The sequence below is a fragment of the Convolutriloba macropyga genome, chromosome 12 (genome assembly GCF_964194025.1).
Source record: "Convolutriloba macropyga chromosome 12, txConMacr16.3, whole genome shotgun sequence".
Taxonomy (NCBI): Eukaryota; Metazoa; Xenacoelomorpha; order Acoela; family Convolutidae; genus Convolutriloba; species Convolutriloba macropyga.
The window spans coordinates 48,185,780-48,209,250 of record NC_134479.1 but is presented as its reverse complement, the minus strand read 5'-3'; the positions used below and the strand labels follow the sequence as shown (position 1 = coordinate 48,209,250).

The following is a 23,471-nucleotide window of genomic DNA, read 5'->3' as shown; positions in this document are numbered from 1 at the left end:
ATTTCTCCTAAAACAACTATAAAGGATACAGGTTAAATCAACCTGTTTCAGTAAAAACTTTGAAAACCATTAGCAGAAAAAAAATAGCGTAAAAAGGCAAAAAGATATAAATGAGACAACCACTCCTCTTCTGAAATTTGTTTGTAAAACCAGTTTGAATATTTCAATGACAAGAAAAAGCCTGAAAAACTGTCAATACTCTTCGAGTTCAAAAAACCTACTTCTCAACCGACATAAAAATGACCGAGTAATGCCATTCAATTCTTCGAGTGTAAGCATAACCGACTAAAAGTCGGAAGAATTGCTCCCGAACGACTAGTGGGAGCTCTAGCGAACGACTAGTGGGAGGAGGGAGGGAGGGGGAGCCTAAATGGGACTAAGAAGTTCAATAATGGGCTTCAAATAACCACATTAGAGGTTAACATATACCACTATTAAGATTTAAAGAAAAAAAGGCACCAGTTTTGGCGCACTTTTCATTTGACTTTTAGCATTAAATTGCCGCCAATATAGTTCAGCTGCTTGAAATTGTGATTGAGAGAGAATTTTCGATCCTGCGAAATGCAAAAAGTCAAGGGCGTAAAAGTCACTTGAAAAGTTCAAAATTGTCAAGCAAAAATTTTGCATAAAAAAAGACACACACGTTTACAATAATTGCAAAGTACTTCGTTCAAGAGCAATTAAAAAACGCAGCTCTCCAATAAAAGTCGATTTGATTCAAAAAAGACCGGGTGCCTGATTTAATATCTCTCTGAGTACATCACCGCAGTTATAATATATTTACACATTGCTATCTCTACACGTGAAAATAAACTTCAACTTTCAAATTTGACATTCTGGCATTTCGTCAAATTTTACAAACAACATGAGCCACTTAAGACACCGAACGTTAATTTTTCACAAATAAATTAAACTTCACAGACCCGGAAAAATAAATATACTGTTCAAGTATTAAACCAATTTAGACCGAAGACTGCATCAATCGAGAAGAAACCAGAAAATTGCACTTTCGAATGCTTTTGGCATCAAAATTGTGACGTCTTATACTCCTGCAAGCATGAACGACAAACAAGGTGGCATTTTAAATGGAATTTTATTGCACGACTAGGACAGCATTATTTGTACATTGATATCATGAATAACACGCTCAATTATATTTGATAGTCAGTATGGTCTAACCCTAACTTTCATGAAAGCATGTTTTTCCATTTTTCTATTACTAGCCCAAAATTATTATATGCACGCAAGTAAAACCCTCCTCCGCGAGCTTAATTACCCATTGGAGACTCGAATGCAGCAGTAATTTAGAAATATTTACGACACATGAAACAGCAACAATGCTCTAGCTCGGCAAATCGAAACAACTGCAAACCAAAAAATGTAAGTTCTTTCCCATTATCCCCCCACCCACCCCAACTTAGTGTTCATATAACATATACTCCCCATCATGGTGGTTACATGATAGATATACCATAATGGGGGCTATATTTTCGTCGGGAGGGGCTATAATTTGAAAGACCTATCAAAAAATTGAGAGCAAGTTATGAGCTTCCTAAGCTAGAACAGAGTTCCTTCATTCGTGCAGTTTTTAATTTTTCATAAAAACTGATCGTTTGATTTTACTCAGCATTCGAATTCAATTCGTATATGCAGCTTCAGAATTTGGAACTTAACATCTTTTTGTACCAGGAAAAAAATCAATGATACACGATACTAGTTTTGACACTTTCATTAGCCTAACAGAATATATCAATGCAAAAGCACTCTCTCTAGTTTGTCCACACATGTTTATAAAAAAAACAAAAAAATGTTGGCACAGAAGGAAATAATTCAAAAGATTTCATGCCCGAGGAAAGAAGTAAATGATGATTTGCGAGGATTGGGAAATAGCTTAGGGGTAAAAAATTTCGTGGTTGGAATGATGTTCAGGATTAAGATCTGGCGTTAAAGTATTGGGGTTGATTGAATTGGGTTGGAGAGCAGTAGAACTGGCAATACCTAGTGGGTGGCTCTGGTCTGTAGCTCTGGCCAGTTGCCCTAACTAGAGCCGTGATCCAACCAGTCCTCTCATTCTCATTCTCAGCTGCAAAGTCAACTGATTGTCCCTCTTTCACTGCGTTGAAGTAGAACAGCTTCGGAGATTGACCTTCACAACACGAATCAAATGAGTTATATAAACAGGAAAAACTCATGTTATATTCAGTAAATACTCATGTAAAAAAGTAAAGCTCATGTTAAATTCAGTAAAAACTCAAGTTAAAAAGTAAAGCTCATGTTATAAAGGTATTAATGCGTTGAGTGAAAATATGACAAAGTTTTAACAATCATGTAACGCGTTAATTGAAAATGGGACAATTCGAATATTGGTAAATCATTTGCAACTGATGTTGACGAAGTCAAGGCCCAACTTCCAAACAGCTGATAGATTATTGAATATTTTTGTTAACATGAGACCAAGTTAGATGAGGCTAAATGACGTAAGCATGAGAATAAACGTTAAAGCAGATAATCTACACACCATCAAATTACAATCCAGATGATAAAGACATGGTTAAGAAGAGCCACGAACAATTACATGAAATTTGAGCTGAGATCATCAAGAATTTAAAATTTAGTAACTATAGCACACTACCACCTACCGTGGTCTGTAGTTGCTTCGCTTGACTGTAAAACCTGTTTCCATTCAACCATTTATCTTTAGTCAAGCAAAAAATGAGAATAAAATTAATCTTCTGTCAGCTGTTATGAAATGAAATCAAAGATCAAACGCAGCAGAAAATTAATAAAAAATCTATAGAATACTGTTCTGGCGTCGCACGCACATTCAATGTTTAACTTAACATTTCGTAACGAGTTTATCCTAAAAATTTAAAAACGATGAAATTATAGCGGAGGTAATCGGGGGAAACAGATTCTACGGAATCGGACCAAGCCAGCAAACAGACCTTCCAATTGTTCCAATGACGTAACAGCAGCACAAGGTGTTCAAATGGGAATGATTGGGAACAATTTCGAAGTTGTTCAAACACTCAACCATTAACAACCAAAACAGTCATAAAACATGTGCCACTTTCAGCCGTTCATTCCCAATCAATTCATCAGGACTATTTCCTTCCTAGGAGTTTAAAAATACCTTTCTTTGTTGTTTTTAGTGATCAATGTAAATGATCTCATTACAGTGCCAGTAATAGTTGATTGAATGTTGGACTATTTATAGGCAGTTGCACTTCCTAGCAAACTCAGATATTGAAAAAAAAAACAGATGGAAGATTGCCAGAAAATAGCCTCGATAGCTTCGTATATCTGTAGTCTCATAAAAACAGACCGAAAGAATTTCTTCTTTTTATTAATTGCTGAGATGTTATGTTTTGATTAAGAATCTGTATAACTTATTTCCTCAATTCAAAAATAACTAAAACATAGCTGGCAGATTGCCAGAAAATAGCCGCAATAGATTCGTAGATCAGCAGTCTAAAAAAAACAGTAAAAAAGACAGACCAAAAAAATTCGTCTTTTCAATAAGGGCTGATCTGTTATATTTTGATTAAAAATCTGTATAAGTCATTGCTGCCTCTATTAGCTGATCTCTAATAACCTTAATTTAGAGTGACACACACACTTATTTGACCTTATCTCTTTGAATTAAATTAAATAAAAGTCAATTTCAAAGTGAGGAAGTCATTTTTGAGAGTGAGGTAAGTGTGACCAAAAATTTAATCACGCGCATGAACAAAAAACTCGCTCCACTAGGAGCGAAAAATGACGTCACACATGCAATTCAGTTGAAATTGCATGAACGAATGAACAAAAAGTGGCTGTGACGTCATATGGTCGTAACAAAAATCATGACGACGAAATAAAAAAACATAGCAGGACAAGTCCTGACGTACAATTCAAAGAATTTTCATTGACTAAACAGAACAACTAGACCTAGAGTGGACTATGAGTGAATTGAGAAAACCATTTTTAAAAAATCAGATCAAAAATAAGAAAGAAACAAAAAATCAATGTCAAAATGCCGCATGTGAACAAAAAAAAACCATTAGCGAGAAATGAAAATTTAATTCAAACAAAAAACTAGGCCTAGAATGAGCTGTGAATGGATTGGGAAAACCATTTAGAAAAAAATCCGATCCAAAAAATCGAAAAAACAGTAAAAATCAGAGTGAAATTGCCGCATGTGAACAAAAAACCACTACCGAGAAACCGAATTTTTGTTCAAACACCATTTTCTCACTCTACTTTGAAATTAGAGCGAAAAAAATTCACGCCGCAAAACCACTCGCTTTTTCGCTCCATTTCCTGTTTCGGCGTGACCAAAATCACTACTCCAATTTGACTTCAAAAATCATGAAAATGTGTGAACAGATCTTAAAAAAAAACATAGCTGGCAGATTGCCAGAAAATAGCCGCAATAGATTCGTAGATCGGCAGTCTAAAAAAAAACAGTAAAAAAGACAGACCAAAAAAATTCGTCTTTTCATTGAAGGCTGATCTGTTATATTTTGATTCAAAATCTGTATAAGTTACTGCTGCCTCTATTGGCTGATCTCAAATAACCTTCATTTAGAGTGACACACACCCATTTGACATTATCTCTTTGAATTAAAGTAAATAAAAGTCAATTTCAAAGTGAGGAAGTCATATTTGAGAGTGAGGTAAGTCAAGTGTGACCAAAAATTTAATCACGCGCATGAACAAAAAACTCGCTCCACTAAGAGCGAAAAATGACGTCACACATGCAATTCAGTTGAAATTGCATGAACGAATGAACAAAAAGTTGCTGTGACGTCATATGGTCGTAACAAAAATCATGACGACGAAATAAAAAAAAACCAAGAGAAGGCCAATAATAGCCCCAGCTATCGCTGTGCGGGTATTAAAAAAAAGACAGCGCCCCAATACAATTCAAATTCTTTGAATTGTAAAAAACCAAGAGAAGGCCAATAATAGCCCCAGCTATCGCTGAGCGGCTATTAAAAAACTCATATTCCTCTTCAATTCAGAAAACTCAAAATAAGGCCCACAATAGCTCCCGTTATTGCTTTGCGGCTATTAACAGAACGCCCATCAAAAATCATAACTTGTCTCAAATTATTTAGCATCTTTTATTGTACAGCTTCCAGCTATTCCCGGCAATACACGTAGATAGTTGCCAGAATAAGGGAATCTAAGGAAAAATCAGGGAAAAGGAAACAGTTGTGATGAATTGATCAGGCAACCAATCACATGCGCAGGGAGTGATCAAAGACAGATAGTGGATAATGCTGGCTCTTTTTCTCAACGTCTCTGAAAAAGAAGAGTCCAAACATAACAACTGGCATGCACTAAAGAAACAGAACATCAATACAGCGCAAGATTAACCTTCTTTCGGTTCAGAATAATCCACCGTGAATCCGTCCAGTTGTAAAATGTCCGATGGTTCTGATTTCTTCTTCCTGTAGTAACACAGTGCGAATGTGTACTGACTGACTTGAATCAACACCATGAAGCGTTTCTTCAGTTTTGCCCAGAGCTGGTCTTTGCCCTGTGAGTACAGGTATCTGAAATAAGGAAGTTGAGAGATTGGATCAATTCAAAATTAGGCGTGCAACTACATGCTGTGAAAATGTGTCGAAAGAAGACTGAAACACTATTGATAGCTGCCACATTACAGCAAACAACATCATTTATGTCAGGTATTTTACGTTATATGGCCAATATTTCACCATTTCCATTGCTACTCGATATGTCTACCAATGAAATCATGAGTCGTTCTTTTCCCTAATCTTTATTTATTACTGAATTTTGAAAGGCTGGATACTTTGCTGCCAATTAAGCAATTTACTATAACTCATAGCAAAAAGTGGAGAAATATTAAATAAGTTCCAATTAATAAAAAAAAATTGATAAACCAGCTACAATTAAATTTAGTGTAACACAAACTTGATAAAGCACAAATTGATAAAGCACACAATTTCTCACCCGCAATTCTTAATATTTTGTGGTCTGTCCATCAAAATTTTCAGTTTCACTTTGAGTGGTTCCTGGGAGTCATCATCCTGCTGCCCCTCCCCCTTGCCCTTTTTGGCCTTGCCCCCTCCTCCAACCAAGTCCTCCATGTCAAACCACTGAGACATCTTGTTCGAGTTGAAGTTGGGGTTTATAGTCAGGACAACCTGCGATAAAACTCAGTGAAAAATCAGGATTTGCATTGCGATTCCAGCGAGGCATTTGTCTACAATACACTGATATACTTAAGAAATTGGCAATATGAACTCACACGATCCAAAAATTTATAAAATTCGAACTTCGCCACGTCTTAAAAACAAAGACGCGTCCTCAAATGCGATTATCTTCCAGCGAACACAATCCTGGTTCTAAATCGTGAAAAATGATTCAGTAGACCCAAAAAATCGTTGGCACTCATCACGCCGACCGCTTTGTCCCTAACGCGGTATACTAACTGTTTTAAAATCAAATAACCAAAATCAGGTTAACTTTTTTTGAACTTTGTGAACACACTCCAATAGCTTCGAAACTAACTGCGGAAAGCATCCTGGAACAAAATTTTCATTTTGATGAGCAGTGTTACACAGTAAAAAAAGAAAAAAAAACTACCTTCAGTCTTGATTCCTAACTATACCAAAAATGGAATTAAACAGTTCATCATAAATGGTTTATAAAACTGACTACGCCAGAGCATAGCTGCGATAGCATCTTAGAACTTGAATTTCAAAAGAAAGAAAAACCAAAACAAAAAGAAAACCTTTAGTTTTTATTAATGGCTGAAATGTTAAATCTTGATTCAGAACCCATCTATCTTAAGGCTGCTTCAATTAGCTGCTCCAAAAGAACCTTCAATTGGAATAACACAATCTCAGTGCCCATATCTACTTGAATTGAATGACAATTTTTTTGATATTGACGAAAGTCAATTTTAAGAGCCAGGTCTGTCATTTTTTGAGAGCGGTAGAAGTCATGTGCGAACAACAATTTAATTACGCGAATGGACAAAAACTCATTGCATTAAGAGTTAAACACGAACTCAACGCACGCCATTCAATCATAACTGCATGACTTTACGAATCAAAACAGATTCGAAGTGACCAGACGTTATAAGGTTGTCACAAAAATCTTGACAACGAAAAAAGCAGGAAAGTCCTGAACTCCTATTCAAAGAAATTTCATTGAATCAACAAAAACTAGACAAAAATGGACTAGGAATCAATAATGAAAAACATATGAAAAAAATCCAAAAACTGGCGACATGTCCAGTTGACTTCCGAAAAATCACCGCCATTGATTTCTATAACACTGTTTGGGATTGAAAAAACAGCTCAGAAACGACTTATATAAAAAAGACTTTGAAAATGTAAATTGTTTTGATTTCATTTTGTAGTCAGAAATATTCCTGTTTCCCAATGAGAGGCTCACGGCCGCTATTAAACAGAAAAAAACAAGTCCAAATGCCACACATGAACAAAACCACTAGCAAAAAAAGCAAAACTTTGTTCAAACACTTTCTCACTGAATTTTGCAATTGGAGTGATAAAAATTCACGCCGCAAAATTACTCGCTTTTTGCTGTACTGCATGTTTCGACGAGATCCAAATCTTACGTCAACTTAACTTCAAAATAATGAAAGTGTGTGTGAACAGACCTTGGTCACTCGAGAAATCGAAAAAATGTTTCAACACAACGTTCTCGCAACAATTTCGCATAAAAAAGACACACGTAAACAATAACTGCATCAAACTCTCGTCCGAGAGCAATTAATTTTTTTAATAAGCATTTAACTACAATGATGGTAAAATGAATAGATGCCCCCTACCCAAAAATCTGGGAGATGGATCAAAAAGTGGTAGCAAACTTGTTTTCTATTTTTGTATTTTTATGAAACTTTTATCCTTATCGTTGGCCAAAAAATTTTCGTTGCGAAGTAATTAGGCAAGAAAATGGATATAGATGTCTTTGAGAAACTGTTTAAAAATCCTTCTGAAATGTTGGCAAGATGAAACGTTTACAACTCCAGTCAAATTTAGAAAATATTTAATTAGAGCAGAAAAATAACTTCCAATTCTCAGCGAGCTTTCTGTCAGAGATCCTGTTTTATTTATTTCCACAAGTTCGGCAAAATTGCGTTTCATATAAAGTATAATTACCTTCTCAACACCCTCGATTCTAAGACAATTTGGAATCTCGTCTATTCTCTGGTTTCCTAACTTACTCTATTACAATTTCTCGTAAACTTGCTACAAAATTCTACCAAACCTACCAGAAATGAAATTGCCCTTCAAACATTGAAGTTCTGCTTCAACAGCAGTTTCTATGATCCGTACAAATAGAGCTCACAAAGGCTCAAAGAACTGTATAGAGAAACATAGCCGGCAGATTGCCGTAAAATAGCCACAGTTGACGCGTTTGATGCACATCGGGATTGAAACAGAAAAAAAAAAACGAAGAGATGAATTGACCAATTTTTTTCTGTTTTTAGCTTCAAAAAGTGTTTTATTTGGCGTGCAGTTTCAGTTAGAGTCTAAAACTATACTTCATTCAGCTTCTAATCTGAAAGCCAATAGGCTTAATACCGATGTCAGCTAGCAAACACTAATGAACTTTGATAACCTAATTCTCAGTGATTTAATAACCGGGCTTTATCGGTTAATCCCGTCTCTTTTGATTTTGCTCCGTCTCTTTTGATTTTGCTCTTTCGACATTGACAGTATTCACCACATTGTGTAATTCAATGCGTTGAAAGAATTTAAATTCCATTCAGTTGAAACAGAGTGAAGTAAGTCAGAAGTCGAACGTGAAAATCGTGACTTATGTAAAACGACAAACGTGATCAAAAGGAAAAGCAAATTTAAAAAAAGGAGAGCACCTAAATAATAGCCATTTGAGAGCTGGACGGCGGCTATAAATAAATACCCTCGAGCGTTAGCATTTTATCTAGTTTCTCAGAACGAAAAGTCAAATCGCTCAACCGAAGGAATATTCAATAAATATTATAAACAGTGAAGCAAAAAACTGAGATTGGAAACATAGCCAGCAAATTGCCGAAAACGTCAGCTAGCGATCGCTTTCATGAACTTTGATAACCTAATGCACTATTACCTAGTGACCGGTCTTTTCATTTTGCACTTTTGCCATTGACCGTATCCACTACATTTCGTAATTCTTTGAGTGAAAATCTTAAAATCCACTCGGTTGAAACAGTGAGTGAAGTCAGAAGCCAAGCGTGAAAATTGCGACTTATGTAAACTAAAAACGTGATCATTAGGTAAAGAGAATTAAAAAAACACAGCAGGACAAGTCCTGACCTACAATTCAAAGAAATTTTATTGACTGAACAAAAAACTCGGCCTAGAATGAACTATGAATTGATTGAGAAAACGCACGTGCCATATTTGTACATAATGATTTACTATGTAATGGCACGTGCTCTGTAAGTGGGGGATGGGGCATAACGTACTGGGGGGCACGAACGGAAAAGATCCCAAGCCGCAAAACCACTCGATTTTTCGCTCCACTTCCTGTTTCGGCGTGACCAAAATCACTACTCCAATTTGACTTCAAAAATCATGAAAATGAACGAACAAATCTATAAAAACATAGCCAGCAGATTGCCGGAATAGCTGCGAAAGAATAGACCTGCGTGCCATATAATAGAGATAGAAACAGATACAGATCTAAATTGAAAAAAAAATTGACGCCGCTCAAAAAACTAGGCTAAAAAACATTCAGCGATAAATCAATAAAGCTTGTTAAAATTCATTCCACAGAAGCCTCTTATTAGGGACCTTTTCTGCACATATGAGTTCCTTTGACCTTAAACAAATTCAAATTAAACCTAAGTTTTAAAGTGCAAAAGTCATTTTATTGAGAGAGGTAAGTCACGTATGATCAAAATCTAATCACGCAAATAACCTAAAACCTTTCGCTAAAGCGAGTGAGAATTGACGTCACGCGCGCAAATGCCGTTAGTCACAAGAAGTCATTCAGAAAATTTGACTTCTTCAGCTTTGCTGTGTGAACAAGAGTAAAACGAAAAAAGAGCGTCAGATGACGAAACAAAAAACATAGCAGGACAAGTCCTGACGTACAATTCAAAGAATTTTCATTGACTAAACAGAAAACTAGACCAAGAATGGACTATGCATGGATTGGGAAAACCATTTAGAAAAAAAAATTCGATCCAAAAAATCGAAAAAACTGTAAAAATCAAAGTGAAATTGCCGCATGTGAACAAAAAACCACTAGCGAGAAAGCGAATTATCGCTCAAACACCGTTTTCTCACTCTACTTTAAATTTAGAGCGAAAAAATTTCACGCCGCAAAACCACTCGCTTTTTCGCTCCACTTCCTGATTCGGCGTGACCAAAATCACTACTCCAATTTGACTTCAAAAATCATGAAAATGTGTGAACAGATCTTAAAAAACATAGCCTGAAGAATTCCGGAAACGACTCGAATGAAAAAATAACGCCCTTAACAAACATAAAACTTATTCTACTGATTGACCACAATAACTAACATAATGCTCATCCTACTGAATAACACTTGTCACTTTAAAACAAGAAAATGAAAAAGAACAACGAAAAAATAACTGACCAGAAAAGACGATAAAGCACGTGATAAAAACTTTACATTGAGTTGCAAGTTTAAAAAATACAACTTTTGGCAAAAACCCATGCAATAGTTTTAGTTTTATTTCGTTGAACCACTGCAAATTGAGACAAAAACCAACACAAACAAACAACACAAAAAGTAGAATAAACGAAGGTAAAGGAAATGAAAAACAAAACCAAAAATATGCTCTGTAAAAAAACAAAAAAATTGGCCACAAATTATGAATCAAATACCATTATGCTGAATTCAAATCATTATTTCAAAAAACTTTTAATACTATATCTGGTGAAGCGTCCACCAATGCAAATCATTGTCTATTTATAAAAGTAAAAACGAAGAACGAAAAAAATAGAAAAAATAGAGATTAAGAAAAGATAGTTATAATTGTCATTGAAAAGTGCACTAAAGATATTCCATCAAAACCTCTAGAAAAGCTCTTTTCAAAAGCTAGAACACTAAAAAGTAGCAAAAAGCAGACAATCAGAAGATTTCAGCAAAAATTCCAAAAAACGAAAATTCGCGAAAAATCTTCATAAAAATTACTCCATTATCTTTAACAAAATGACTCAAAAATAAAAACAAAATCATCAAAACGCATCAAAAACAACTAATCTGGACTATAGGCATCCCCAAATGCTATAAAAAATTGAAGAACACAAAGGGCATTTAAAAACAACTTGAAAAAAATCATAGAAAAAATTGAGCTTTTTTATTTCATGGGAGCACATAGACCCGAAAAACGTTAATTGGAGCGAATATAGTACTGGAAGACTTCTAAAACAATAGGAAAGTCGAATAGGCTGAAAAATTTTTCTAAGTTTAGAAAAAAAGCGAAAAACAGCAAAAAAATTAAGAAAAATAATTAAATATTTTTCAGTTTATTGTCATTTTTCTAAACAAAAAAATCGTTTAAAACCTAAGAAAATCTAATCACTTGGTATCTAACGACTCAGTAACATGCGTCTATTCAAAGCCCATACAAAGCATTATAACAAAACAAAACGCAAAAAATTGCTAAAATTCGCCTAAAATTCAGCAAAATAGCTGAAAACCAGCAAAATAGTATAAAAGTCTTATTAATGACCAGAAACCTACGAACCACTATTAAAACAACCCTCAGCATCACACAATATCATAATGAGACTTCTAAACCAAAAAAATTAGCAAAAAAAACGGTTTTCAAAAAACGAACGTGAACACAAAATTTCGCTCGCTTACAGAAATTTTTTTCACACCTCAATTTCTCGCTCTCTCGAAAACAGCGGAATGAACAAAAAACCACCCTCTTTTCGCTCCCTTCTTCAATTTTCTTCAGTACCCAAACAACTCTAAAATTTTTCACGCGTTTCATTTCCTGCTTCAAAATTCACTCCAACTAAAGTGATTTAAAAAAAGGACTTCTCCAATACTCCTCTTCGAGTCGTAAAAAAGACAGCGCCCCAATACAATTCAAATTCTTTGAATTGTAAAAAACCAAGAGCACCGCAATATAGCTACGCTCAGCTTACAGCTTCGCAGCTATAAACAGACAGCGCACCAATACAATTAAAATTCTTTGAATTGTAGAAAAAGGAGAGCGCCTAAATAATAGCCGTTGAGAGGCTGATGGCGGCTAATTTCGTTCGAGAGAAATTAATACGAAACTTCGTTAAGTTTCATTATTTAATTATGGTCAGGAAACATTAGATTTATAATTTCGACAGCAAATACTCAAAACGGATTTACACTCACCCTTCCCAGTTCTTTGTCGTCTAATTGGTAGAACTGAGTGGCTTCTGTGAACAATCTCACTTTCAACACAGGCAATGGCTGACTAGTCGTGAATTCTCCTAACGTGTCCCACCTAAAATGATCAAACACGTAAATACATATCAGACAATGAGTAGCAATATTTATGTGACTCTTCAGAATGACTGAATTCTTAAGTTCTGAACTTTAATGCTCTCAATCATCAAGGAAAGTTCTGAACACTTATATTAAATCATATTCCGAAACTATTAATCCGTAGTTATATATATCTTAGGTATGGACACGTTCTATTCATTTCATAGATAATTTGGCCCAGCAATATTGTAAACCTCAAATTTTCCAGATCGTACACTTATCTTATATTGAAAACAAATCAGTAGTTATAACTCAGAATTTCGCTCAAGTCATTTAATTCATACATTTTTTAACAGTTCTTTTCACCCAAAACATTCAAGAATTGACACAATTTAATCAGCAAGACCATTAACCATTAATTTTCAACAATAGAAAATTGGGAAACAAGTGAAATCTCTACATATTGCCCAAAAATTGATCAATTCGACAAACCTCCAGTACAGTAACGGGAGTCAAATATACACATACCTCATGCTGAAAAAAAAGGCAGATAAATCTTAACTTAACTTGTGTATTGTTAATCTTTAGCTACTACCAGCGAATGTTTTCAACTTCAAGGCTAAATGAAAACTTAGTGCCATCAAATTTTGTTAATAGGTTTTGATTTTAAAGCCGCTTTCCAGTAGACAATTTTAGACAGTGTTAACTACTAAAATTACTAAATTCTCAATAGCAATAACAATTTTGACCACTTAACAAAAGGGGATATTATCAACGAGCCGAGGAGGTGCCTGCACGTTCACTTTAAGTCAATTTGACTGACCATTATGTGTGTGTTCATGCTAGATATTATTAGAAAGCACGCTTGGAGAAAAAATTTCGAACTGGTCTTTCGCAAGCTGGCATTAAGACGGGTTCAAGATAGGCCAGAACAAACAAATATTACACAGCCCTCCATTAACGATTTTTTCTGAACTGCAATTTGCAAGCTTGTCAGTTGGTTATTAACCAATTTATTGAATAAAGCAGGCTTTGTTCAAGAATTGAGATCAGATCATGCTAAAATGGTCTTCAGAAGACTCTAAGGCGAACACTTGGAAATAGTAAAACACAAATACCATGCGGTCAATTCTTTATAATGGCTAAAACCTACTAGCTTAGCTTAGTACATATACTGACTGTGGTTTGTTAGCCTCTGCATGGTCTGTCTGTAGTCGTTTGTCTCCTTCAATCTCCATCGTGCAAAACACAATCTTGCCTCCATTCACATTCTTCAGATTCTGCACCTCAACCACAGTCACCTTAAACACATCAACACAACAAATATAAAACTTGCAGATAGTAGAGTCGGAAAACACTTTTAGCTCAAAAGAAAATTTCAACTGCTTTTTAGAAATATAAAACAACGACAAATGTTGGGTGAATTGTTCTCCTAAAATGGGCGGGTAGTTGGCTTCGTTAGTATTTAGTCTGTGATTTGGGAGGCTAGCATTATGGGGACACCAACAGGGCTCCTAGAAACCTGCTTAGAGATTTAGTTTCCTCCAAGCTTTACCTGCTTATACCCCCCCCCCCCCCGTTTTTGATTACAAAACGTCAAATGGTCAGACGAAAAAACTACCAGAAAAATTCGGTAATAGGAGAAATTTCACAAAAAAAGACCAGAAAGACTAAATTGTATAACTGCAACAACCTTCATTTGAGACCAATCAATCTAATGGCTAGAATAGTCCAATAGGCTTCCAAATAAATGTTGCATAAATCAAATAGAGTCTCCAGTTAATTTAATCAAAGACCTCCAAAGACCTCTGATATCTTCATAACTCCATGGCAGTTCAACCCCACGCTCCCCCCTTAATGCAAACTGAATCTCAATAACTTTTGATTGCAGTTTTTTCTCAATTCAATATCCATCTAACTAACTGTTGACAAGGGTATCTCATTTGCCCAGAATGCTAGACAAAATATTTCGGATGGTCCAGAAAAATTGATGGTGTTTTTATGGTTGCTTAGTAGTAATGTCAAGAATGATCCGATGTATTCTGCTAAAGAATCAACAATTACAAACCTCAACATAGAATGACAAGGCGATGTCTGATTTGCACAAACGAACATCCTGATCTCCAGTGCCATCCAACAGTGCATTCGGAGTCCTAAACATCACCGGAATATAAGATTCCGCTGAAAAAACAAATTCTAGCATCTGACAAGTAGTTTATAAAGTGCTTTTAAGGACGAAAGAAAAGCGTCAGACGAAAAATCAATCATCGAAAAATGAGCACAGAACTAATATAACTGAGACAAACTTCGTTTGAGAGCTACTAAAAATCCAAAAGATTTAAAAAAAATTTCAGTCTATCAAAAATCCAGGACATGAAAATAGTTTTTGAGAAGGAAATTAGAATTTATACCTGGACAGAATAAATGAAAATTATGAAATGCAGACTTCGAAAAATTGCCGAAGATTACGGAACAAAAAGAACACAACGATTTAAGGTTGCGACAAATTGCTCCAACATGACGCGCGTGGATGGTACAACACACAAACTGAGGAACGCTAACCTCAGATTCCGTACGAAAACGATTTTTAGAACTCCAAAAACGCAATAACAATTGAAGATTGAGTTCTCTCAATCAAACGAGCAAAAAACTTACAGATAGGAGTCATTTATGCTCTGAAAAGTCAAAAATAAAGATAATAGAGAAAGCCATAAAAGATCGACCCAAAACAACTTGAACGATTGAACAGTGGATGAAAACATTGATATAAAACACCCTATAAGCACGAGAATAACACCATAATGAGCAAAAACAAGATCGCAGTTGAAAAAGAACGTTCTCAAAAAATAATTCCTCCACAAGAGAAAAAGTAAAATTATTATTACTATAACACGTCATTGACCAAAACAAATAAAAATTCTTCAAGGATAAGAAAAAGTCTGGTGGGAACATAAAAGTATAAGCAAAACTAGTCGCGGAGACTCCCTTTTAAAAAAGCTTTCGTGACCGAATTCAAAAACGTCGATTGTGCGTCAAATGTTGAACCAGATAATTCTGAGGTCAAAAGTTTTCAGCTGTCTGTTCTATGAGAATCAGAGACAAAAACTAGTCAAACTAAAAAAGCGAAGGCGAGCTGCTGTTTCAATGTTGCACATCGTTTGTTATTATATATTACAAAATTTCTGCTTATGTTCCGAAAAGCTAATTATTCGACTGAAAAAAGGTTCAAACATGAATGTTCTAAAAATCAACAACAGCGTTTGATTCAACACATGCGTGGAAATTTTTCAATGATACAGAGCATTTTTTTCGATTTCAGAAAAAATTAATTTAATTTAAACTGTTTTGCAGAATCGAAGGAAAAGTTATCAACTCAACACAGACACTCCACTGAAATCTGTCGGGCCAGCAATAGGCTTCAAAGAAGCCTAGTCAAGTGATGCCTTGAAGCAGTTGCAAGATACTTGGCCAGAACTCCTTCCTCAAACTTAACAATTCTCCAACTAATTTCTGGACACTTGACAGAAAGATATGTCTCAAATACCAAAAACGATAAGACTGCGAAATATCAGCTAAAAGACAAATCTTCCGATTATGTTCAGTAGAAATTTCCTATTTTTCGATATTGATCTTTCAAAAATTGATCTAGGCTGCTTCAACGATATGGATCAGTAATGAGTGACTTACCGCAAAAGCTATTTTGTTTCTTAAATATAGGGAAATTTTTCCTTCCCCTAGTGGAATATAATCTATAATTCCCTGAGTTACACCTTCATAATAGCGTATTAAACGCAATGAAATCACGCCTCTTATCGAGCTATGTGGATCATTATTAATGCGAATAAAGCCCACGAGTTTGTCTATACATAATTTGCAACAAAAATCGTTTACGGGGGAAGGCTACAGTTCTCTATTCTGGTTAACAAACCATTTGCAGCAAAGCTACTTCGTCTACGAGTAGTGCCAGTAAAATTAGGAAAGGATGTGTCCGTGATTTTTGGAAATAGGAACTACAAATCAGCCAATTTTTTTAAATTTTAATTTAGATTACCAACTTCATGGCAGCGAAGAAAGAAGCACTTGCTCGGCGAAAGTAGTGCCTCTTTGTTAATTTGGCCCTGTAAAGAATGTCGTTTTGTCTAAAAATGCTGCAATTATGATAGCAGTTAAATGACAGTACGTCCTAAGCCATTTCGGCTTTCCCCAAACAATTGTTGCTATAAGAAAAACCGACAAGACATTTAATTATAGCGGACACGATTGAAGATATCTTTCGCATCATTTATAGCAGGGTTGCGGCCTTTATTTGTCCGCTCGGTTTATCAGTTTGCGTTGCATATCACAATTCTTTTTTATACACCGCTAAATAATTTATTTTATTATTACGTCAGTCAAAAAGAAGGCAAGGCTTTTGTTGTATACCATTACTTACAATTAACTGAAACTATAAAAAAATTTTAAGGCTCAACCATGAAAAATTAGACACAAAAATCTGTTCAAAATTGTTCTTAAACTGAATACTTTTTTCAGTTATCGATAATTAGAAGCTGATCTGTTCAGTATATAGAAAAAGAGAAACAAAATTTCCTCTTAGGAAAGCTGTTCTCAAAATCAAACATAACCGAGTAACGTCGGGCGAATTGCTCTCAAACGACCGGCGAGCGGTTGGCTCGTTAGTAGCTAGCCACAGTTTAGAGAGGTTAGCTTTAGCTTGATCCGACTCCGCAACTTTTAGTTTTCTAGCCTTTTTAGTAAGTAAATAAAAAACTGATATTTTAAAAAGTTGCAAAATATTGCAAATATTTAAAAAAGCTTCTAGATTTCGCAGTCAAAATGTTAAAAACTATTTTTTGTCTCTGGAGTTATGTCAAGTAACTCATCTGCATGACTTGAAAATCTTAGTTGGTCAGAAATGATCGTAAATGACAAAAATGTTCAAAAATTTTGAAAACAAACGCAAATTTCGCTAAAATTCATTATAAACCATTTCATTGTCTCAAGAAAGTATTCAGTATCCCTATTTCAAGGTTTAAAAAGTTTCACTGGCTCATAAAGATCCATAAACTTGGATCCTGATAACAATTTTCAGAAAATTTGACAAAAAAATTAAATTTTATCAAAAATTGCTGAGGCTAGAGTAATTGAAATATGGATAACCATTCCATTAACTCTAGAAACCATGCGACAGCTAATCATCAAACCTTGGAGGAGGTCCGTAGAACCCTGGTGCCGTAAAAAATGATAAAAAAATTCAAAAGATTCAAAAAAGTTGAAAATGCAAATGTTTTGAAAAATTTTTTGATAAATCTTGAAAAACACTCCATTACATCTAGAATCTATGCAGTAACTTATAATCAAACTCTGGATGACGTTCGTTGGCCCTTGGGGTTGGAGAAACCTTAAAAAAATTTTAAAAACTTGAAAAAAAAATGGCAAGTTTTATCAAAATACTGCTCATAATGAAAACCGTTTCATGGCCAAAAACAACTTGCAATACTCTATTATCAAACGCTAGAGGCGACTTCCTGGCTCCTGGTGCTAGGAAAACTTAGATAATGACAACAATTTTTTTTTAAAAAAATCGAAAAATGCAAGTTTTATAAAAAAAACTGCTAAAATTCGTGATATTAAAACGCTGAAAACTAATCTGTTACTACTAGAACCAATGCAGTAACCTATTGTCAAACCCTGGATGAGGTTCCTTGGCCCTTTAAGTTGGAGAAACCTGAAAAATGACGAAAAATTTCAAAAAACTTGTGCACTGGGGGCTGATGGGGGGGGGGGGTGGGCAACAGTGGGGTGAGGGGCAACAGCGCGGTGGGGGGTGGGGGCAATGGTGGTGGTGGTGGGGGGGGGGGGGGGGGTCAACTGTGTGTGTGTGGGGTGTCTTCAACCTCTAAGAACCGCTCTTAACACCATAAGTATAAGGATCCAAAACAGTTTGAGCTGAAACAGAGCTGAAAGGCTCTAAGAGCACTTAATGCCCGCTGGGCGCTACCTGTTTATCCCGTTTTTGAGGACGAAAAGTCAACAGCGTCAGACGAAAAATCGGTCAAGCCAAAAATCGCATAAAAAAGACCGACAGGACTAATATAATTGCTACAAACTTCGTTTGAGAGCAATTAAACATACCTGGTAAAAACCAGTTCCTCAATTGCGACCGATATATTCTGATAGCGTAAATCAGCACAATATTCGAGTCGATAAATTTACAATTAAAATCCTGGGATATCTGTTACCATACTTACATTCACAAGACAAGAACAATGTAAAAGATGAATTCGAGACACCCACTTACTTTTTAGTCCTAAGGACCGTACTGAATCCAGATGGTCTGCCAGTTGCAGTTCTGTCTTGTCCTCTGGAAGCAGACACCGGGAGACAGTCCAAGTTGTGCATCAACATCTGGATCTGACTGCTTATCTCTTCCATAAACATCTGGTCCATGCCTTTGTGCAGGAATTTAGGCAGCTTCTTGGTCTAAAAATTTATGTATAGCATTAATATTAGACAATGCAAATCAACGGATGACAATGGCAATAAGGAGAATTTATCAAGAAACCTTGGTTTCAATTCTAATAAAGAATAATTTCTGAAGAAAAGTTTGTAACCTATGAAAAACAGATAGGTCCTAAAACAAAGCAGTTTCCTATTGATAAATAAACAACTTCTGCAACTAATAGATAGATAATAACTATTTAGATCATAACAATTATTACAACATTCAGATGATAACTTTTTCAATTCATTATTAAAAAATGCTGAAGACAACTTTTACACATGCATCTCAAACTGTCCTTTAAAGACTTCCGATGATAAGTTGGCGTCCAGAAAAATAAATAAACAAACATCATTAAATTATATTAATTACCTTTGCCAATCCTTCTGCATACTGTTTGCGCGCATTCAGCTCCTTTCTTATCACAGAGCTCTGTTCGTCGGCACTGTCCAACTAAAACACAGTAGCGTTAAAATATATCACTACATTGTCATACATCAGGTACTTTAGGTACCGATTACAGTGGTCTTTTATTACGAAATGAAGTTTGCCTTCGCAATCTGAGAAAAAAAGCAAATGAACTTTGCTGATGAACAACGGACAACTTTTATATGCTCCGTGAAAAACACAAATAGTATTTTGTGATTGGATGGAAGCAAATTACGTAAACATGATACCAACATCCGAGGTAAAAAAATTGACTAAAAATTATATCACACACGACAAAAGATTGACGACAATGTCCCAAGTGAAAAAAAAAAAACAAACAACCGACTAACATCGTGCGATTTGCTCTCAAACGATCAACGAGCGGTTGGCTTCGTCAGTAGCTAGGCACGGTTTAGTGAGGCTAGCTTTAGCTCAATTGAAGGGGGTAAGTGAGCGCAGCGCGGGGGGGGGGGGGGGTGGTGTGCACCGGGGGTGGGGGGCTGATGGGGTTGGTAACAAGGGGGGGGGGGGGTCAATCTCTAAGAACCACCCTTCACACCATAAGTATATTAGTCTCAAAAAGTTTCTGTGAAGGCTTTAAGAGAACTTTATATGACCGTTGGGCGCTACCTGTTTATCCCTTTTTAGAGGACGAAAAGTCAAATTGGTCAGACGAAAACTCGGTCGAGCAAAAAATCGCATTAAAAAAGACCTACAGGACTAATATAATTGCTACAAAATTTGTTTGAGAGCAATTAATTTTACAGCATAACAATGAATATAAAACAGCAGGTGGTGTTTGAAAAACAATCGAAAAAATCACAAATACCAGACATGCCATTAGACCCAAGACATGAACTCACGAGAGATTAACAATCAGAATAGAGATAAGCAGAAGGAAGACCGACAGAATAGAAAGAACAGAGAACACAAAATTTACTACTTATTTCAAGTTAATTTGGTTATCACTGCCAAAAAACAAATATCACTGCCAAACAAGAAAAAGCCAAAATCTAAACAACATTTGCAATTATTCCAATATTCAAAGTGAATGCTATTAGCAATACATTCTCGCCAAAAGCTTTTTATAACAGACGTTTTCTTCATCGAACTTAAAACCAAAGAACAGAATGAAAAACAAATTTCAAAAATTCGAAAAATTGGGCATATGCACTAGTAACTGCACATGGACAAATTGACCGCAGTGGGCTCGAAAACACCGAATACAGCTCTTCGCTTTGAGTTAGACCGTTAACCGTTACTTTAGCTCAACTCCATCAAACTTTCCTGTTTCAAAACCGATCTCGTAAAGAACATGAGAAGACATCCCAAAAAACCATCACAAATATAGAATCCCATTAATCGTTCCCTGATCACGATAGTAAAATTCACTCCGCAGAAGCCTTTTTATTAGAGAATTTTATTTCACATATGAGTTCCTTTGAACTTATACTAACTCAAATTGAATCTAAGTTTAAAAGAGCAAAACATTTTGTTGAGTGAGGTAAGTCAAACTCAATCACGCAAATGATCTAAAAACCTATTCTAAAGAGAACAAAAAATGACGTCAAAGGCTAAATGCCGTTAGTGAGAGGACTTCATAAAAATTGACTTCAGCTTTGCTGTGTGAACAGAAGTAAAACGAAGAGTCGTCTCCATGAAAGAATTAACTTCTATATCAACTGGCTCCTACTAAAATGACTATTAACAATAAAAACAACCCAGTAAAAGATAGCCCACATAAAACCAGCCAAATATTTTGCATGCAATCGAAGTACGAACATTGCAACATTTTGGGCTAAAAAACTGCTCAAAATGACCTTTTAAACTTGAATTGCGGCCTTCCCAGAAGCCTAACTACTCTAAGCACTTGAAGGACTACTAAACGCGGCTAAGAGCCTCTAACGAAACTTGATGCCCACTGAGCTTTACCTGTCTATCCCGTTTTGAAAGCTCAAAGTCAAGAAAAAAGGTGTGAAAACATCTAACAAAAAAACACTACGTCAAGTCCTGTGTGAAAACAACTTATAAAAAACGAAATGAGTGAAAACAACTTACAAAAAAACGACAGAGAACGAATACAATCCAATTCTTGGATTGTAAAATAACTAAAAGCACCGCAATATAGCTCCGCTCAGCTGACAGCTTCACAGCTAGAAAAAGAATGGTCATTCAGTAATCATATTAGTAATCAAAAATAATCTGAGAAACAGACCCACTAACATCGGATGAAATGCGTTCGAACGACAGGAGGGGGCAATTTAATTGAGAGCGGGTGCAGCTTGGAAAAATTTTCATGAGCGCAAATTGTCAGCCTCACGTCTTAACAACTCATCTACAATGGCTGTGATTTCTTTTCGTTCACAACCTTTTTAACCGATGAAATTTATTTTAGAAAGAGAGCACCTTAGATCACGCGAAAATGAAAAACTCAAGCATGAAAAAGTCAATCTACAAGTCAAAGAATGTTCCCGAACAAAAGCCCAAAAAACGCTTAAATTTGATTTTTTGTCAAACTATGCGAAAAATTACAAAACAAAGCGATATTTTTCATTATGGATGCAGAAACAATTGACCACGCCGGGATTCGAACCATGGACCTGAAGCTCCCTCGTGAGAAGCACTGCTCAATCGGCTACCAGTCCCTGCTTGTTCCTATGCTCCAATCGTTTTTAGCAACAAGCTTTACTTTGGAGTGAGAACAATAGAGATCACTCAAAAATGAAGAACGAAAGCGTGAAAAGGTCACTTCAGAAGTCAAAGAATGTTCGAGAAGAAAAGCGCAAAAACGGTCAAGCTAAAAATTTGCATAAAAAAGACCAACACGTTTATAATAATTGCTATGAACTCCGTTCAAGAGCAATTAAAAAACTTTGATAAAAGCAGAGAGAGCTGTTGTTCTGATATTCACAAGATAATTTGTTTCCAATTTTTTAGTTCGAAAGGCTGAAAAAAATGCTATTCTCAAAAATTATACACTCGGTTCTCAAAGCTACCCAACTCACCACATCGTTAACAAAAAACGCTTGAGTTATTACTACGATTATTAGTTATTGAAGAATTATCTGACCTGCATGAGACTATACAGCTGTTGGTGTTCGTATCTCTTGATTCCCAACACTCCCTGGAACATGTTGTAGAGCTCCTCTTTTCCCAGGGCAGTCTCCGAAAGAGGAGCTGTCAATCTAGTCGCCATCTTGCTTCCCTCTTCACCACGTGTTATGACGTCATATCTGCATAAAATTCAAATAAACTTAGTTGACGTGTTAGTTTACATGATTATGCAGTTTTACAATTGAACGCTGAAACTCACCTGACATGAATCTTAGTTAGCTTTGTGATTGCTGCACAGTAGGAGGTTTTCACAAACCATAGCGCGATTTTATTACACGAAGTAAAAACACGTTTTGTATTTGCCTGCTTTACAAACTTAGATGCATTTTATATGAACTTGTTAGTTGATTATCAATTGCAGTTGAACTACACGCACTCCTACCAGAGCATTACTCAAGTCATTTCAAACCAAGTCAATACAAACCAATATTAATCAACAATCTAAAGCTATATCGATGAAAATTTTGAAAAAAAAAAATGTTTCACTAACGTCGAAATACGAAGCCTTTTCCAGCAATACATTACAGAATTAGACGCTTACTTAGTGAGCCATGAATTGAGAACAGTCTCTTTGCTGAGTCCCTCAATGTCAGGCAGAGACGCCACTCTCTTCTCGATCATCTTCTTGAACACCTCCCGAAAGTCATGTGCAGAGATACCACCGCACTTCACAAGCTACAACAACACCAGTTAGTCGCTCATATAATTAAGTAACGCAAGATATAATCTTGTAACTCAAGATATAATTAGTTACTTGTATTCAAGAAAAATTCTTAGTAGTCTAAGATTTTCTAGAGATTTTAAAACGAATTATCAGGTTCTTGGCAGGAAATCTGAGAACATACAGAAGCAGATATCGCACAGGATAAACTTGATTAGCAGAAAGTTTTAAATTAGCGTGGTGTACATTAACCACGAATGTACAATGCAGCCTAATTTTCTCAAATCATGCGTTAACCAAAATATTGCCCTCAAAACTTTCCAGAAAATAATC

General features: G+C 35.7%; 1 protein-coding gene across 4 annotated transcripts in view; it reads right to left on the bottom strand.

The window, feature by feature from the left end:
• The window catches only part of LOC142350566 (calcium-dependent secretion activator 2-like), a 240,494-nt gene that overhangs the window by 213,643 nt on the left and 3,380 nt on the right, over nt 1-23,471 (bottom strand). For all 4 annotated transcript variants that reach the window (XM_075402416.1, XM_075402417.1, XM_075402419.1 and 1 more), the window contains exons 6-15: nt 23,019-23,152; nt 22,434-22,596; nt 19,307-19,387; nt 18,734-18,915; nt 14,504-14,588; nt 13,615-13,736; nt 12,343-12,454; nt 5,965-6,158; nt 5,365-5,543; nt 1,999-2,146 (exon numbers count right to left, since the gene is read on the bottom strand). In XM_075402416.1, coding sequence (XP_075258531.1) covers nt 1,999-2,146; nt 5,365-5,543; nt 5,965-6,158; nt 12,343-12,454; nt 13,615-13,736; nt 14,504-14,588; nt 18,734-18,915; nt 19,307-19,387; nt 22,434-22,596; nt 23,019-23,152 — 1,400 coding nt within the window. The remainder of the gene's footprint in view (nt 1-1,998; nt 2,147-5,364; nt 5,544-5,964; nt 6,159-12,342; nt 12,455-13,614; nt 13,737-14,503; nt 14,589-18,733; nt 18,916-19,306; nt 19,388-22,433; nt 22,597-23,018; nt 23,153-23,471) is intronic.